We start from the raw sequence: 19682 nt of genomic DNA on the forward strand, positions 1-19682 counted from the left end.
AGAGAAAGGACACGAAAGAGGGCCTTTGGATTTGCATTGGCCTTTACAGTTTCAGTAACAACTATGCATCGAAAACCTGTACAATGCCACCTAAAACCACATATTGGGATCATAGATTGGGCATCGTCCCTGGCGTGACTGCTGAGGCAATTCAATTTCTAAACTGCTGAGTAGGTGGTTTCATGTTAGCAGCTGTGAACATATGTGGAGCGGGGCAGTCGCTTAATAACGCCCGACACAGCCTGCTTTTCACGTGCCCAACCTCATCTGTCCCCCATCGCTACGGTTGGCATACTCTATGGCTACAAAAACACAAAAGATAGCATCAAATATCACAGTTCCAGTACAGAATGTGTATGGGAAGGTACAGTATAAAAAAAAATTTGAGGGAGATCAAAGATCCATAGGTCCAGAATCTTTGAAGGGTCTGTCAATATGGCTTCACATTAAAAAAAGGTGGGGGACAGAAATCCACTTTAAATTAGTTGTGAGTATCTTGTTAGAGTCCCGGATGCTGATCATTACGGCAGAAAATAAGTTTTTCCTGTGATTTACAGGCTTGACAGACGACACAAAGTCAGGTTTTATCAAGTTAAATTCTCAGAAACTATAAGACCATATTAATGCACCTTGTAGTCCAATCATGAATCCAGTTAAACTGATGATTTGACTTGGGTGCAATGCAGCATTTTGAAAACGTTTTCAGAGTTGAAATGTTAAAATAAATTCAATTTAAGACAATTTAAGAAAGTAATTGCTTTAGAGATACTAGGACATTTCCAGGAACCTCAATATCAGGGCATGCTCACCTTTCAGGGTGTCCTGCTCTGCCCTCATGATGTCGATCAAGGAGCTCTCCAGAGTGTTCATGTTGAAGCCGTCGAATGACCTAGTACGCTCCTAAAAAGAAAAGAGAGAAGAGCGGGGAGAGAAAAGGAAGCTGAGTATCCTTATTTGATCCAGTGAAGAATTGACCTGAACAAATGCTTCTCAAGATGTCAGTGATGTATATGTTGACATCTGAGAACTAGCAGGAGAACACTTTGTCTCCTACTGGAGCTCACTGAGTAGTCCAATCATGGAGGCACTGGAGTAAGGAGCGGGGCTGAACACCAACTTTAAAATGTGGGTGCTAGGTTGACAACAGCTTATGGTGCCGAAACTGAAAATATGGTTGCCATTTTTAGTCACCGTATATTTTGAGTAATTAAGTGACATACTATGCAGTTATACGTCAGCTTAATAATGAAAATGTGACACAAAAGAATGTTTAAAAGCTTCATTACAGTAACCACACTACAACACATGCTGGCACACACACACACACACACACACACACACACACACACACACACAGACGCACATGCTTTGAATGGTGGCCGGTGAAATGAGGCCTCTGCATTTAACCCATCCTGGCTTGTCCTTCCTCCGGGGCCACAGCCAGGAGCAGTGGGCAGCATATGTGGACGCGCCCGGGGACCAGGTGATGAGTGTCCATGACTGGTCAGACGATGATGTGTGCATGTTTTTGGTGGGGGTCCTTACTGACGTGAGGTGGAGGAAACTCCATGTGAGCACGGGGAGAACATGCAAACTCCACACAGAAAGGCTCCTATTTGGGAGATAACCCGTCGGAGCACGGTGCCAACAGCGCCCCAGGCGGGAATCAAACCCAGGACCTTCTTGCTATGAGGCAGCAGTGCATGTACTGTGTTTTATGTGATACTTTACTGAATTTGAATCTTCGGGGAAGAACCAAGTCAAGACAGACGAGCTGAGATAACACTAACTCCTCTGGTCACACTTGGCCTGATCACATTAAACCTGTGTCTCTGTCTCTCTCTTACACCCACATGTATATGCTCACCACACAGACAATAAGAATCTAAACAGTCCTGTTTGTCCCCTCATTGTTAATAATGGTCAAGTCTAATTTGCGTCCTTCCATTTAAAAGAAGCTGTCCACCAGATGAGGTCTGAGTCACGCTCATTATTAATGCTGTCTGTCTACAAAGATAAGAACTGGTTATTTTATTTTAACTTCTATATGTTGACAAATTTCACACACACACAGACACAGACACAGACACACACACACACACACACACACACACACACACACACACACACACACACACACACACACATATATAAACATCCACTCCTATGTTGTGCACCCAAACCTCTGCACATGAACACTCTATTTTTAAGTTTGTTGATAAGGCCACTGGCACCCATCTGTTAATCTCTGGGGCTCAAGACAGGCAGGACCAGGGGTGCAGATACAAGATCGGCCTTGAGGGAATACTTTTACACTCCCTCTTGGCATTTTCAGTTTAAGTTTTACTACAGATAAAATATATATTAGAACAGCACTAAATAAGTGTTATTTATGCGCTTAGTAATATGTTTCCAGCTAGGGCTGGGCAAAATATATCTGGGCGATACATATGATGAGATATTGTCTGGTATTTTGATTATCAAAATATAGTGAAACGTCTTTAAGGCTGCATTACAGTAAAGTAATGCAATTTTCTGAACCTCATAGACTGTTCTTACTGTTCTCAATTCCCTTAACATGTTTGGTCATAATAACCATATTACCTGACAGGTTCGCCAATACTTCTTGTGTGAAAATATCTTGCAAACAAGAGCCAATCTCAAAATATTCTTCAAATATTGAGGTATTCACAAAATATATAAAGATATCTGATTTGTAAATATCGCCCAGCCCTTCCAAGTGCCATAAAAGTAGGGAACATTGGCAGATTGTCATTCAAAATCATGTTTATCTTGTCAGATAAATTAAGCAGTACAGAAAAGGACAATTGTGTTGTGTGATGGTGTGGTGTCCATGCACTATTTTTATTGGTGGAAACAGAAGTCTCAAAATTCAATAATACATAGTAATCTGCACGGCACTATGTGTAATTACTGTCCCCCCACAATCTCCAGAGTCTAGCTGAAGTCACCGACCAGAGCAGTATCTGAAAGGAAAACAACACTGCATGACCAAGACTAACAGCAGTCTGACTGATAACCAACATAGAGGCGCTTGCGCAACAAGATGCACTCAATGTGGTCAGAGGTCTGCATCGCTTCTGAAACATGCTCTCTGTTGGATGTCAGTCATCTATGTAGTCTATTTCTGTGCAGTCAGTCAAATCAAAAGTCTGTCCATGCGTCCATCTGTTTAGCTGACGACGATATCAATCTCTTGAGGACGTGTTTCATCCGCCTCAAGGCTTGACACGAAAGGCCGAATTCTCTCAATAAGAAGTTAAAACGACAGAGCTGAGAGTTCAAAGATTTAGCGGACACACACACACACACACACACACACACACACACACACACACACACACACACACACACACACACACACACACACACACACACACACACACACACACACACACACACACACACACACACACACACACACACTCTTTAGGACTCAAGATATATAAAAATAAATGAATAGCACGGTTGGATGTCTGCCTTGTTGGCTAGAGGAGTGGACAAACTTCCTAAAACTGCAGCCAAAATGGACTAGCATTAGTCTACACTGGAGAATTGCACTTAAACTGGGCCAAGGTTCCACATGGTAGGAGAGAACGCTGAAGCACACACTCCCTCAAAACAAATATCAACACAGGGATGTAGGCCAGACTGGGTCTACCATTTTCTCATATCCGCCTCAGCGACTCATGTGGGCTTAGGCTGTGGCCTCAGGTCAAATAAAGCCTTCTTTAAAGACAATGGAAAGAGCAACAGGTGCAAGCCTGGTGGCTATGGAATTAGCAAGCAATATAAAGGACGTGCATGACAGTGATGATGCAGCAAACACACACACAGGGCAGGTATTAATACAGTTTGTTCTGTCAGCTTAAGGGGTTCAGTTTTTGTGCAGTCTAGTACATTTTAGTGGCTATCATAGATGGACTGAATAATACATTTTGTTTAACTGTATAATAAAGCACAAAATGACAAAAGAGGTTCTGCCATTAACTTACTACTTTATCTTGCACTTTAAACATGGAATGCATAACCATAAAGAGAGAGAAAGCTTTCAAAGGTCCTACATTTTCCCATTTTCAGGGGATGTGATGCCACATCTATGGACAAATCAGTTTTACAAGTTACAGTACATGTCTATCAAATGGAATTGAATGTCTGCATTAAACCTATTCTTTAATCAGTTTTGAGATTATGTGTGTAGTCATTAGAATAAGAACTTGTATTTCTTAATGCAACAGTGTGTGACCCCGCGATGAGCTGCCATACAATTATGGGTCTCTAACAGTACAACTAACAGGAAGCATGACTGCAGCATTGCAGTGACTAGGCATTGGACTGTAGAGTTACAAACATCAATTAATCATCAGATTTGGTTGTCCTCTGCACTGGGGGGAAAAGCACTACTCCTTAACAGATTACAGAGGCACACAAACACACATAAGCACACACATGTACATGCAATTTTGTGACAATGCAAACATGCAATGATGCTTATTCCAGTGTTTCCTACACATAAACAGTCACCCAAGTATATATGACGACCTATTTGAGCATTTATTTTTATTTTTTGTCCAAGAGAACGACGGCATCCATGATCAATTAACTTGTGGACAATCTCTCCTCGCTTTACCCCTCCCGTACCTGATCGTTCCGCTATCGAGAGAAGGGTCTACTGACAATCATACATGCTCTAGAGAGAAACAGAGAGAGAGAGAGAGAGAGAGAGAGAGAGAGAGAGAGAGAGAGAGAGAGAGCGAGAGCGAGAGAGAGAACTTCTCTGGTATTATGTTAGAAGACGCAGACACGGTGAATATTTTACAAGCCATTGTTGGTAAAGGCTGTTGCCCGTGCTCTCCGGCAGCAGGAAGCGATGCTGCATTCCACAGGAATTCAAAAAACTGTAATTCGTGTCGGAAGTGAAGCTACGTTCCACGGTAACTCAGAAAACTGTAATCTGTGTCGGTAGTCCCCACCCCACCCCACAACCCCACTGCCCCCACCAGCCACCACCAGCCACCACCACACTATGGTAAACACTATATTCCATACGCCCCGGAAGGTACACGCGGATGTGAACGCAAACCTGCGGGCACGTTCCCTTTGTAGGGTCATGGTCATGTTTATCATCTTCAAAAAGGAGTCAGCCAGCAACCAATCAGATAGTTACAAGAAGATGCATTGAAGTTATCTTGCACAATTGTAGATAGAGCTAAAATAGAAAGTACACAACCTGAAAAAAAGGGTCCAACATTTTTTCTATCAAAAGAGTCCAGCCTTTTTAACAGTTGCGTCGTCTAAACAGCCTCATAAGCACTTTAAATCAGACTTCCCCCTACAGGCACAGCTCTCTGAGATTTTGACACACTGAGTGAAATGAAGAATGATTAAATACAGCATGCTGGGGCTGATTTAACAGCACATTCATCTTCCAAGTGACACGTCACCACTCTGTTAATGAAAACGGGAAGAAATGAAGGTCTGCAAGACAGAAGAATAAAATGTGAAGGGAAGGCAGACAGGAGGGATGGGAACTTACAAGCCAGAATAAGTAAGAACCAGAGACCAGAATGAGTGTTGAAAAGTGCTGGACAATATTGAAAAATCAATTAACACAATATTTTTGATGAATACCCCTAAAATATTGTCAAGTTATTTTGGGGATCACCATTGGTGCTTTCATGAGATATTGAGATATACACAATAAATATTTGAGAGGTAATTATTTTTAATGTGGATATTATGACCCAGATGTTGATTGAGCTAACTCTACAAAAGTCTGTGAAGTTCAGAAAGTTGCATTATTTTACTGTAATGCAGCCTTAAAGATATCATTTTAACTATAACAAAATATTCCGATAACCAAAATCCCAGACGATATCTTATATCACAATATTGATAATATTTTGATATATCACCCTGCCCCAGTGGGAACGAAAGACCAGAATGAGTGGGCGCAAGAGACCAGGCGGAGTGCAGGGGAGAAAGGCCAGAAATCTTTCAGAAATCTGAAAGTGAAGGGGAATGGGGGTGCGTTCTGAAAAGGAAAGCAAGAAGTGAGTGTGAAGTGGGCAAAGCAACAAAAAAAGGGAGCAAGGCCAGTGCAGGGTCTTTTGACACTTCTGATTATGTTATTTCCTGGTCAAGGCATTTCAAAAGCCCTGTGATGACATAAAATAACCCCCTATCGTCAAAAGCAGCCTATTAGCTGCTCTGCAGCTGGAGGGTGTCCTCCTCCTTTTAACTTTGCCCGAAGAAGAGTACTTGGGAGTTTACTGTATGTAACCAGAAGAGAAGAGTGCTCGTATGTGTCGGTTGTACTGGCTGATTGGAGAGTAACAGGAAAACGGGGATGGTAGCTCAGGAGGTAGAGCTGGTGGTCTAGTAATCTAAAGGTTGCTGGTTGGATCCCAGGCTCCTCCTGCTAGCATGCTGTAGTGTCCTTGAGCAAGACACTTAACCCCTAATTGCTCCTGATGGCTGCGTCCGTCGGTGTTTGAATAATTGTAAGTCGCTTTGGATAAAAGCGTCTGTTAAATGACTAAATGTAATGTAATGAAAACAAACGACAGAGGAGGCCGGGATTCCACTGTTTTCCCGATGCTTCAGGACAGACTGAGCAGCACGCTGAACTAAACACAATCTGACACTACGATGCATTTCTTCAGTACAAACGTCCCAAACTACGTCTAATTAGGATGCACATCTGCAAGCTGCGAACGTGCACACAGGTTTTCTTTCTAGAGTGTGCTCCATGTGTCAAGGGTATGAGAAGGTCGAAATGAGGCTGTATGAGCAATAGAATCATGTGCTTTCCAACCCCGCTCATGCCGCTGCTAATTGTTCAAAGAAAAACATTTTCTCTGGTCTATAAAAATGCCACAAAGGCTGGAGGGAATGGCTCGAACAGAGATCGCCCACAGCAAGATGAGCGCGTGCATCTGTGCTGGTGCTTGTGAATACATGTGCTTGCCTGCATTTGTACATCTTAAGACATTTGAATGACATTGAATGCATTTAACTTGATTCCTAAAACAAAATCCATGTGGCCGAGTCATTGCTGGATAAGCAGGGCTTCAGGGTGCATGTGGGGCACCACCTCCTGAAAAAATAAAAAACACACTGGCACACATGTTCAGATCGTTATTTAACAGTCATGTTGTCCAGTCACAAGATGTTCATCGTAAACTGAAGTTATATTGGTTAAATGCCCGACACCATCAATTTCCAACCATTAGTTTCATTTTAAGCTCACATGCACTGAAGAAGAAACTAGTTGGTAGTGAATGCCACTTGGTGGTATTGATGCAGTCCACTCAACACCATGAAAGTATTGATTTCTTAACTCTCCACTGGCCTAGCCAACAATTTCAACTTCCTTACTTCTCATAACCATTACAATCATGTTATTCGGTTAATTAGTCTGCTGCCGCAAAAAAAATATAAAAAATAATAACTATATATATATATATACATACATATATATGGTATTTTCAATTTAAACCCAAGCAGTTCGAACACCTAAAGCTGCACTGGCATAGGTTTTTGCTTTTTACCATATGGTGCTAGATAACTTACAGAGACAATATCCTGCACTGGCTAATTAACGATTAGGCTTGTGCAGATTTACGATTAAATCGTCAATCGACTCCATCGATCACAATTGACATTGATGACAAGACGATTTTTTTTATGTTTTTCATCCCCCAGGAAATATCCAAGAATTGAAACAGTGTAAGGGCAGTTTACCGTGTTCTGAAACTGGAGTGGAGAGGGAAGAGGGCTCAGAGCTGTCGAGTAACCACTGGTGATCGGATCTCACCTTCCCGCTCTACAGTCCCGTACAGAGACTTTGTGAGGGGCAGGTGCTCAAAATAAAAAGAAAAGGCACATGGACCCCCAGCTCCGGTTCTAGGTCTTTTGCTGCTCTGGGCAAACAGAGCAGCACATCGCTGGTGTGCCCAGGTGCGAGGTTCATGAGGTGTTCCTCATGAATATATCTTGCCCAGACAATACGCTACCTCAGTAACCATTCTCACATAAAAGAAAACCCGCCCGATAAAAAGGGCACCATGGGCTCCATAGGGTAGGTGCTTGGGTACCCTCCACCTTTGCCACTTTAGATTACAATCTATGCGTGCGCACAAACTCCCACCCCCTGCCCGCGTGTGAGTGCGTGAGAGCGTGCGTGCATGTGCCCACCCGATAAAATCGCATATCATTGAATTGGAATTTTGCCCGTCTTTCTTTATATATTTCGCCCAAGCCTATTAACTATCCACCAAAACGTTGCCCTGGCGATCTGACTCAGACATTCCCATTTGAAGAAAGGAAAGAAATTACAGATGGGAAGTTGAGGTTTGAGTGGAGTGAAGGATGCAAGGTAGGAAGAATTGAGGAAGGAAGACTTTAAAGGGCTGAAGCGAAGATAGGAAAAAATAATAAAGGAATTAATGAATGTGAGTAATGAATCATGAAGAAATGAAGAAACAGAAAGGAAGGGATCAAGGAAGGAAGACTGTAAAGCGCTGAAGGGAAGACATGAACAAACATTGAAGGAATGGGGAAATAAGAGTAAAAATGAAGGAACAAGAGTAAGAAAGAAAGGAATCAAGGAATGAAGCGAAGATAGGACCCAAGCAATGAAGGAACAAGAGCAAGAAAGGAAGGAAGGATCGAGCTGAGAAATCAGAGGATGGACAAAGTGGTGGTTTCACCTGCTGAATCAGCAGCTTTGGTACTGTAAACTACTGCGCTTTTCTTTGTTGAAAGCATCGACACATTTGCTTGTATGTCTTACGCACCGAGATCAGCTGACGGCCCCTGGCCCGAGGCACTGACGAGATGACACAGTGGAGAGGAGGGGGGCCTTTATTTCAACAGTTAGCGATTCTTAAAGCCTACAATCAGCTTGGTCATGTTTTTAATCATGTGTTGTCCCCCCACCCCCCAAGAACAAGCATGTGCTGCTTCTTGTTGTCCCAAGATCAAGGTTGAAGCACAGGGTCGAGATCGCGCACTTGCAGACGTAGCCCTACACTCTGGAACAACTTGCTTCTGTATGTTAGGCTGTACACTGCCCGTCTTAAAACACATCATGGCTTTTAACTCAGTATGAGAGTTGCCTTTCTTATTCCTATGGTCTTACTGCTTTTAATTATTTTTTTGACCTTATAGTTTTGGCTCTGTCCAATCAGCACTTTGGTCAACTGTTGTTTCAAATGAGCTTTATAGATACATTTGGATTGGATTCGACGTGTCAATTGTTGGCCCCGGAGTCGAGTGTGTTTTATGGGCAGAAATGTTTCACTAGAAACCAAATTTGAATAATTTATATTTGAATTGCTCAACTTGAAAAATTGCATTGAAAAACTGAATAGCATAGTTTCGAATGTAATGTAATATTTTGACACTGAATTGCAATAAACTTGAAACTGAATGTCATATTATGAAATTGAATTAATTTGCTCTGAAACTGCATTTGATCCTCACTGAAAATTCATTCAGTTCTCACTATTAAAATTCAGTTCTTGCGATCTTGCGATTCTGTGCTGTCAGCATGGCTTGGCATACAATACAGGGTATTTGTATGTCATTGTATCCAAAACAGAGTTAATCTGCAAGTGGAGTTCAAATTCTCAACCTGCAATGCCACTCTTTATTAATCACCAAGAACTGCTACAATAACTCTGTCCTGTTGACGACCCCTGGGATGACAAGAGCACAGCTTTTTGTTACACAAGACCGCCACCAATCTCTTTGGAGATTGATCTTAACATGTTTTGATCCGTCATCATTACTTCTCCAAGAGGGGGGAGAATTACCACGGTTGAGACAGATAAACATAGAGACAAACAATGTATTAGACAAAACATAAACATAGAAGCATCAGACGACAAAATGTATTTGACAAAACATGATAAAAGGGGACCTATTATGCTTTTCCTTACTTCCTGTCATATATACAGTATATAATTTTACAATGTTGGATGTCCATATTAGACGTGGCCAAAGTGTCAAATAATGAAGTAAACAAATGACTAAGCAATCGCTGTGAGAAAAACGCTCAGGCTTCCGACCGCTCTGTTTCCAAAGTACTTCTTCTACTCTGCACAAGCTGACGTCAACTCGTTACAGATTTCTTTATCTGGTCATCTTCTCCATCCCATCCGATGTGCTTTTCTCCAAACAAAACCAATAAAAATGGTGTTTATTGTAGATTCATTTATGTTATATATTTAATTTTCCGACATTTACATGAAACAAGACCCCTGCGTCTTAGAGTCCAAGTGCGGTGTCTGTGTCTCCCACAAGGCTGGAACAGGGCAACCTAAGCCAAAACAAACTTTTAAATTGTGCCTTGTAGATCTAATATGAATGAAGATTCAGCAACTGGATGCTTATTTCTCTTCTTAAATTTGTTCAGAAACTGATTTTGGTGGACTGATAAGGTGAGGTGAGTGAAAGCTACGAAGAAAAACCCGGAAACCAATGCTCAAAACGCCATTGGCTCACAGAACACAGAACTTGTGCTTAAACCACATTGACTCACATAACTCGCGGCCTGAGGAGGGTGGCTCCTCCCATCTAAACAGAGCCTCAGGAACACAATGGATTTAGAGACATGTTACAATGGCTGTAATGCATAATCTGAGTGGTATTTTCAGCAAAAACAGAATAGTGAATTTCCCATTTATTCACTCGACGTCATTCACTGACGGTTCAGAAAATCTTTATATAAAGAGTTTTAAGCCTGGAACCAAGCCAACTAACTACGAGATGAATTGTGACCATAAAACATTTGATTTGGAGCAAAACATTTATTGTTAAAGGGGGAAAAAAAGGCAAAGGTACAAGATTGTGTACATAATTATTTCAAGAGTGAAGGAGCTACTCATCCCATACACCATTGCGAATTATACCTTTCCAACAACTTCCAACCTAACAATAGTTTAACACTTCTTCTTGAATTCAAACTTTGTCATTATTATAGTGTGTATATTGTTAATAATATTGTTGAAATCATGGTTGCTCTGTGGTAAATGATCGTAGAGGTAGTAACACTAACTCACTCACAGACAGTGACGTAAAACGACGTAAAATGTCACCGCAGGTGAGTTAAACATTTCCATGGTAATGGCGAGTTCCACCAATCGGAGACGTGGCTGTTAAACTTTAGGATTGTGGGTTGCAGAGCTTCCTATAATAAAAATTTGAAAGATTTAAATGTCCTGGAGAAATGGGAGAGATCCTGGTCGAATAACATCTGTGTTTATTGAGCCTAAAAACAATTGATAAGCAGGCTATACAGAGAATGACATCATCAAGGCATGTAGATGTATAATATTTTTTTATTGAATATTCAAAATAAAATAAGTCCCATCAGATAAACTATTTTAAAAATAAATAAATAAATATTACAACTATTACTACTTGAAATCAAATAATCTGCGTTCGTAAACAATAAGTTACAAGTGCAGCCACTTTAATTAACCTTTCACTTAAATAAAATTGATAAAATCAAAAAAAATAATAATATGGCAAGTAGGTTTACATAAATAATAAAGTTTGCGGTATTCGCTTCCGGTCCGCCTCCGTTGGGATGTCTTGCTTTCGGTCTGAACTTAAGCCTGAGCATATGCCATCGTTTAACAATCTCATAGCTCGTGGTAAGTCTACCTTGGATGGTTATGACATTATAGCCAATAATCAAAACCTTGATTCAGAATATGAACGGGATTTTCACTTCCAGATACTCACTGTTGAGCTCTATAGTGGTCAACGACCCGGATGTGCGTCTCATTAAACTGAAATTGAATTGCAAGAACTACATTTGAATTACGAGAACCGCTTACGAATTTTCAGTGAGGATCGAATAAAGTTTCAGAGCAAATTTATAATATTACACTCAGTTTCAAGTTAATTGGAATTCAGTTCTTATAGAACCCAGAATCGCGATTGTGGCGCCTCCCCTTGCAGCTGCCTGCGCGAGTGCCTTGTGTCGATTACGCACATTTTGCTATTTTTCAGTATTTTTAGAGCTTATAGAGCTTATTGTGAGTAATCACCGGGTGTCATGACATTTCACTGCATATATGTATGACCGTATGTATATGTATGTGACAAATAATCTCTTGAACTTGAACTATTCTATTTCAAATCATGCTATTCAAATTCAGTTTTTCAATGCAATTATAAAAGTTAAACAATACAGATTCAAATTCTGTTTCAAATTCTGCCCATAGTGTTCTGCATTTATTTCATGGGTGAGTTCAAACCTGTGTAGTCTGCTTTATTTGCACCTCTTAAAGTAAATATTCAAATATTTGTTATAATGCAAAAATGAGTGATTCAAATGTTAAACAAAACTCAGTACGACGCATTGTGTGACTGTTAATTGTCAGGACAATTGGAATTGTTTCATGAAGGCCACTAATCCTCCATTCGTCGTGTCTCTGCTAGGATAGGAACTATTTGAGGCAGTTCGACAGGGCCAATAAGCAACAGTCTGACAGCGGCTCCTATCCAGGCCTTTGCCCTCTCCTCCAAAAACACCCTTGCCATGACAACAAAAAAGTAACTCTGTGAAGCAACATGCTATGTAAAGCCAATGTATATGGATGGCCTACAAAAACATTAAACATTATTTCATAAGATATATTGATAACATATGTTGGCATAGGGCTGGGAAGTATGGCCTTAAATTTATATCATGGTATAATTTGAAGCACGGACGATAGCAGTATACTGTATCTTCTTCATCTTCATTATCTTTCGGCTGCTCCCGTTAGGGGTCACCACAGCGGATCATCTGCCTCCAATACCTTCTGTTCTGCGCATCTTCCTCCCTTACACCAACTGCCTGCATGCCTCCCTCACCACATCCATAAACCTTCTCTTTGGCCTTCCTCTTTTCCTCTTGCCTGGCAGCTCATGGTATATTCATTTTTCTTAAAATTTCAATATAAATGCTTCTAACTTTTTGCCGTAATTTTTGATAATAGTTATTCCAAACATTTTATAAAAATGTAAAAAATGTATTTAAATATTTCAATATCCATGTGAATTTTTCATTTAAACTAGAGGGCTAGCGAGATAGCATTAACTTTGGCATGGGTTTCCAACCTTTTTCTATGGGCTGGATGGCTAGAAGGGCTAACAGAGCTAGCGATTGAGCCGGGGAACAAGTTACTGAGGAGGAAAACAACTTTGCTGGGCCACAAACCCATACTTTGCGACGAAAGCCCTGCACACAGCCCAACATGTAGCCCCCCGACACGGAGAGACAGTGTGCCCCGTTCCTATGTGGGCGCTACAGCGTGGTGTGTGTGACTCCCTGTTAGTGAGAAGAGAGCGAGAAAGCGCAGCTGGTACCGGTATATCGATAGTGCGGAAAACGTTTAAAATATTCAGAATAGATGTGTATAGAAAAATCTATATTAATACTAACCCCACCCCATGAGACCTGTCTATGTGAGTACCTGTGAGCACAATATAGTCAAAATCCATACCATAGGGCAACATCATACACGTGTACTTTCTACACCATTTATACCGCCTACCCCTATTGTTGGCATAGAGAATGTTGGCAAAACATAAATGTTTCTATTTTTGGTCTTTTAACTGTTCAACGGCTTAAACAAATCAGTAAGTAGCAAACTGATAGTGAATGCAAGAGTTAGCCTAAGCTAATTAGGCATACAGCCATTGGAAATGCCTCAGATGACAGCTATTGTTCCTACAGGCAGGAATACAGTATGTCCATGGGCTTGATACAACCATTACCCAGGTAACCTTGGAAGGGGACAATAGAGAGTGCCTGAATACCATTGTAGAGAACATAAACCTTCTGAGTAATAACTTCAAGGGACACACAAGGAAATACTACAGTGTGGTAATACCTTACTTTACCAAGAATACACAGTACAAACAATGTATAAAGTGCTACGGGTCTGAGTAATTCTCTTCTGTAGATATTAATTAGCCATCACGGTTCGATGTAAATTGAGTTCTAATCAGATAACCACCCACACACCCACACACCCCAACCTTTTCTCTGCCCTTGTAGTAAGTAAGTATCTAGAGGGAAGAAGGAAAATGCAGCTTTGGATGATTTGAACACAAGCCATGGCGCCAGGCCACAACAGAAACCACAGCTTTAGCTTACATCGGACATATAATGGCAGGGACACTGGACTCATGATACTCAAAATGGACGCAATGCACAGCTTTGATCAAATAGCGGCTACTAATCTTATTTGTTGCACAAGGAGATGAAAACCGCTGAGGATTGCGATGTCCCGCCTTGATCAGTTTGGCCAGATCGGTTGTTGGATTGTAATGACATTTTTGAACTTGTCACTCCGTCCCAAATGATTACATTTCAAGTTAAACTGCTGCCTGATTGTCTGAAGCATTTATGCTGATTAGTAATAATAAATTATCAGATATCGAACCAAAGGAGTTTTGGCTTGGATGCAATCTGTCGGATTACTCCCAAAATTGGTGCCTTGCTTTGCTTGTCTTATTCGTCAGCAAAGCCTGACACCAGTCAAGGCATCTCGATACTACAGCCGGTACACAGTGAGACAGAGAACGTTAGCGAAAACCAAAAGATATGGGCAAGTGTGGTTAAAATTAATGAGCACATGTTGAGTTTGATAAAATTTGATTTTAGTCATGAAAAGGGAAAAAGATAGTTAAATATCATATGTAATAAACTAGCCTCACGCTTTTTGGTCGAATCTAGCTTTGCTTATGTACTAGCCATAGTATGAGGATAAAAAAAAAAAGTGGGAAACGGTGCCTTTGATTTCCAATATTACGTTCCAATATTAGTAGTTAGTTAGTTACTATTTGATATCTGTTAGTATCCTTAACAGTGTGATCTGAAGCCAATTAGAACAGTTGTATTGCAATCAACAGGCTGTACCAAGGAGAAGGCAATCACTCAGACAACCAAGAACAAAACAGGGTATCCGACCATGTTTAACATCTATCCAATGACACAAGGTATACTTTGACATAAGTAGAAGGTTAGAGGAGAGAAAAGGTAAATGACACATACAGGAGTCCTTCACTGGGCTTCATTAGTTAAGATTTTACGTACCCCAAAACATCCTAAATGAACCCGGGCCTCGCCCCTGCACCCTTCGACTCCATAGAACGACCGGGGCAATCAAGATTAATCAATAAAACAAATTAATCTCCAACCACTCTATACTTTCTTACATCAATCCTAAACAGCATTTCCTACGTGTGATAGCATTTATCCAAGCCATCTTCATTATATGTGGACCTCGTCATCAAAGCCGTATTGAAAGAGGACCGGCGTTTTAAGGATGGGATTGCAGGTTATGAAGGCCGTGTCCCTGGGTGATTAATAACCTGGTAATTCTGCAACCATTAGGCTGTAATTCACAGAACGGAATAGATTGACACCCTGTGATCGTTCTGGAGTACAGACATAAATTGAGCTCCTCTGATCCATCCGTCCAATCCTCTTTCTGAATTGTTTTTGATGGGGGGAGGGGGGGATTATCTGTACAGAGGTAAAATAAATCAAAAGATGATATCTTGTCTTATTGCACGTGTGTCTCCATTTCTCTCTCCATCAAAATTTCTCCCTCACTGTTCTCTGCCACGCTCTCCTACCTTTTCCCCCTTCCACCCACCTCCTTTCCCTATCTTTTATGCTGCCCTCACACCCCACACACACCCCCACCACCCACCTTGTATACGTGGCACAAACCACTGCAGAGCCACATTAGTCATTATGAGGGACCCAGAGCCGAGGAAGTGCAGAGTCCAACGACTGATGGCTAGGCTAACGCTGTGATAAACGCATCATGTAAACCCCCACCCCACCCAGCCCTAAAAATAACAGCATTACCACAACTGAATGAGCAGCTAATACGAAGCGCTGTTTGACATATTTTATGTTTTAGCAGTCGAGTGGCAAGTAACGGATAAAATATATAGTCACATTTTAACTGAAATGCATTCTTATACAGAAACAATGTGCATGCCCGTGCTAAGGAACAAATGCAATAATACACTCAGAAAACAACCAAATTCTACAAACACATTTGTACCACTGATATGTGGCGACGGCAAATTGTACAATTAACGCTAATGAACACTTCCCTTCTGGCAGGAGCTGCTGTCCAACAGGGCCGAAACCTCTCGCCACAAGAACAGTTTCTTCCCATCTGCAACTGGCCTCATCAACAAGGCCCGGGATCGTCCCCTGAAACGGACCCTCAACCACCCTCCACCCCCATAGATACTACACCGACCTGTACGCCTTAAATTGAATGGGTATGTCAATGCGTTACATTAACGCACATTCCTCTTTCTTCTGGACTTTTATCTGTGAACATCGCGCATATTGTTACACTTTATACTGAAATTTGCACATTCCTACACAAACCTGTACAGCTTTATTAAAAAGATCCTTATTTTACATATTCTTATATATTTTACTGATTGTGTTCATGTTGCTCTACTTTACATTTGTTTCATGTATGCAACGAACATCAAGACAAATTCCTTGTATGTGTAAACTTACTTGGCAATAAAGACGATTCTGATTCTGAATTCATCACAAATTGAACGCAGGAAGAGCTTTAAGCATAACTTCTAAGTTAATGACAACTGACCTGGAAGGGAAAGATGTCACTGCGGCCCACCCCGTCATCGATCCAGGACTTGAGTGGGTTGAACCCCGCGGGGCTGTTCCGCGGGTACTTCTGGGACGCCACGTGGTTGTTGGGGAAGGTCTTCTTCAGTGGAGAGATGGAGTTGATGGGGGTCATCCCGCCATTCAGCCCTCGACGATATTCCCTTCCCTGGGATCCGCCCCAGCCGCTCCCACCACTGCCGTAGCCTCCACCGGGACTCCAGGAGGTGGATGAGCCGGGGGAGGGGGAGGGGCTCTGGTAGCTGGCCGGGCCCCAGGGGGACGGGGGCTTGTTCAGGCTGTTGGAAAGATGCGGCAACTGGCCAAATGCCGCATTCCTGTGCGGGAAGGGCGGCGGGGGGTGAGGGGAGGCCGGGGAGCGCCGGTGCTGCTGGTGCTGGCTGTGCGGGTGTTGGAAGTGGGGGTGGGGCGGGGGAGGCGGATGGTGCTGGGACAAGGCCGCCGCCGCAGGTCCGATCTGCGGAGAGAAGTTTCCTCCGAACCCAGGGCTGACATGGTGCGAGAAGTTCTGGAACAGCAGGGGCCCATTGTTGGCGGAAGCCGGGTTGAAGAAGCTGACGTCCTCGTTAATGATGGTGGATGGCGCCGGGGGGATGGCAGCTGACCAGTTGTTGAAACCTGTGAGGGACGACGAGTTGGTGCTGGACTGGATTGGGCCAGTCCCCCCAAGACCCGATGTCTCCTGGTAATCAAAGCCCGTCAGGACGGGGGACTCCAGGCGCAGCTGCTTCTCCTTGCCGTTATTTCCCTCCGGCGTGCCGCTGTCCGTTTTGCCGTCGTCCAACCGGGCCTTCTCCAGCTCTGAAATGATCCCACCGCCACTTCCGCTGTCTTGGTGATTCCCCGGGGACAACTGCTGCTGTTGCTTCTCCTGCGTTTCTTGCATCTCCTGTTGCTGCTGTGTTTTGGGCTTCTCAGCCCCCCCCAAGATCTCGTCTTGCATGCTGTTGTGGGTGGCAGAGGCAGGGAAGAGCCAGGGAGAGCCCCCCGTAGTGCCATTCCCTGCGGCTGTGGTGCTGTTTATGAAGGCAGCGGGGCTCTGCGACACATTCTGGTGGTGGTGTGGGGGTTGCAGATGCGGGTGGATTCGGACCGGGAATGCAGACTTGTTGCCAGTGTTATTTTGAACTAGGACTCCGAAGCCGTAATCCCCCATTTGTTTTCTCCCCCCACACAAATGCTATATCCCCTGATCGGTTGGTCCTATTGGGAAAACACAAATTGTCACACCGTCATGTCACCACATTTGTGTCAAGAATGAGATGATTGTTACGGCTAAAAAGGAGTAGTAGGAAAGGGTGGGCTGGCCCATTGTAGTATTGGGGAGACTGGGGAGATATTTTGCACTTTTTTTCATAAGGCCACATACTCTGTCAACTCCCACGATACCTATGCAGCTATTTTGTTCAAAGGTCAAACAATATCTGTGGCCTACGCTCAAATAGCCGATGCCTGATGATGGAAGTGCCAAGGTATGGACGGCCAAAAAGCTTTTCAGTTCCCTGGCCCTTCGGCTTGGAACAAGCCGCAAAACACCTAAAACTGCAGGAGATTGTCTCTTTGAGTATGTTCTAATGATGATTATGTAATGAAGCAGGAGATTGTAATTGTTTTACCTCTTAGATTCCCCCTTCTAAAATCTTCAACGTTTCGAGCACTTACTGTACAGTGTTCTCCCTTTTACGTGTTGTGTTTTATGTTGTGTATTCAGTAACATTGTGTGCTACATTCTTGGTCAGATCCCTCTTGTAAAATGGATCTGAATTTGGCAAAATAATGGATAAATAAAAGTGAAATGAAAATAGTCTTCAAATGCACACGCTCTATCTTTGGCTGATAATAACCCCGTGACGTTGCCAGCTTGCAGGTCTTGCTGAGCTGCTGGCAGCCAACGAACCTGCTAGTTAGCATTATGTGTCGAGGCAACGAAGACAGCCCACTAGCACACAGGGCTGACAGGCAGTTCATCGGCCTCGGCATTGCCACGTACATTGCAAAACACACGACGACTCTGCGATGATCGCGATGCGGTTGAATGTCGATAACCTTCATTACAAGATAAATGACAGAACCAAAAGTAGAACCTCGACCTTGTCTGACAGCTGTCACACGTCTATCCGCAGATTCGACCTATTACATCGCGTAAAGACACCGCCATCACCCCCTTAAAACCCGCAAATGCATTAATAAATATATTCATTTAAGTGTCACGTATTATTTTTTTACACCAGCTCAAAAAACCGGACGGGCTAGCCGGTGTTAGCTAACGTTAGCACAGCTAGCACCCCAGGTTAGCACGGTTAGCTTAGCTAAGCAGATTGGAGAGCGAAAGAACAAAATGTTCACCTTTTTGGTTTGGCACCTTTCTATCCGGGCGACGGCTCGGTGGGAATGCTTCCTTGGTGTCCTGGAGCAGACCGGGGCCGAGGCTGAGCTTATGGCGGCGCGAAGGGTGAGGAAAGTCGGTTAGTTTTTTTTTTTTTCCTCTTCTCCTGACGTGTCCTGCTCAATGACACAGCTCTCCTGCCTCGCTATCTGTGCTAAACCATGGAACAAACGAGCTGCGGCGCCGATATATGGAGGTGGAATTGGCCTTGTCTCTATTCAACCGGTTTCATTGTTCATTGGTGATATTATTTCGCTAACTTAAAGCCAGCCGCTCAGGCGCTTCTCGATCGCCCCTCCGCTGGAACCGACGGCGGCCGAATGACAGCGACAGATCGGCAGCAGCCCACTTCCGGTTGGAGGGCGAAGGGGCCCGCCCCCCATCAGCCGCACCTCACGGTCTCGTGGCTTCTCATTGGTTCATCCCTAACGCGCGCCCCCTGTCTGCTCCATATATGGGCATTTTAACGCCCAGTGAGGTCAGACGCAAAGAAAACGTCACATGTCTCCGCCCACTGAGGTCCGAGCCAGCTGCTTTTTTTTGGTCGTGAGAAATTAAATGGCCACCCCCCCCCCC

General features: G+C 43.0%; 1 protein-coding gene across 1 annotated transcript in view; it reads right to left on the reverse strand.

Annotated features, from left to right (window-relative positions):
- cpeb4b (cytoplasmic polyadenylation element binding protein 4b) overlaps window positions 1–19362 on the reverse strand; it is a 44965-nt gene extending 25603 nt beyond the window's left edge. Inside the window, exons 1-3 of the mRNA XM_080014268.1 lie at window positions 19067–19362; window positions 16680–17923; window positions 810–900 (exon numbers count right to left, since the gene is read on the reverse strand). Of these exons, the coding sequence (XP_079870394.1) occupies window positions 810–900; window positions 16680–17876 (1288 nt within the window). The 5' untranslated portion in view covers window positions 17877–17923; window positions 19067–19362. The remainder of the gene's footprint in view (window positions 1–809; window positions 901–16679; window positions 17924–19066) is intronic.
- Between the last annotated feature and the right edge of the window lie 320 nt (window positions 19363–19682).

The sequence above is a fragment of the Zeus faber genome, assembly GCF_960531495.2.
Source record: "Zeus faber genome assembly, chromosome: 14".
NCBI classification, from domain to species: domain Eukaryota; kingdom Metazoa; phylum Chordata; class Actinopteri; order Zeiformes; family Zeidae; genus Zeus; species Zeus faber.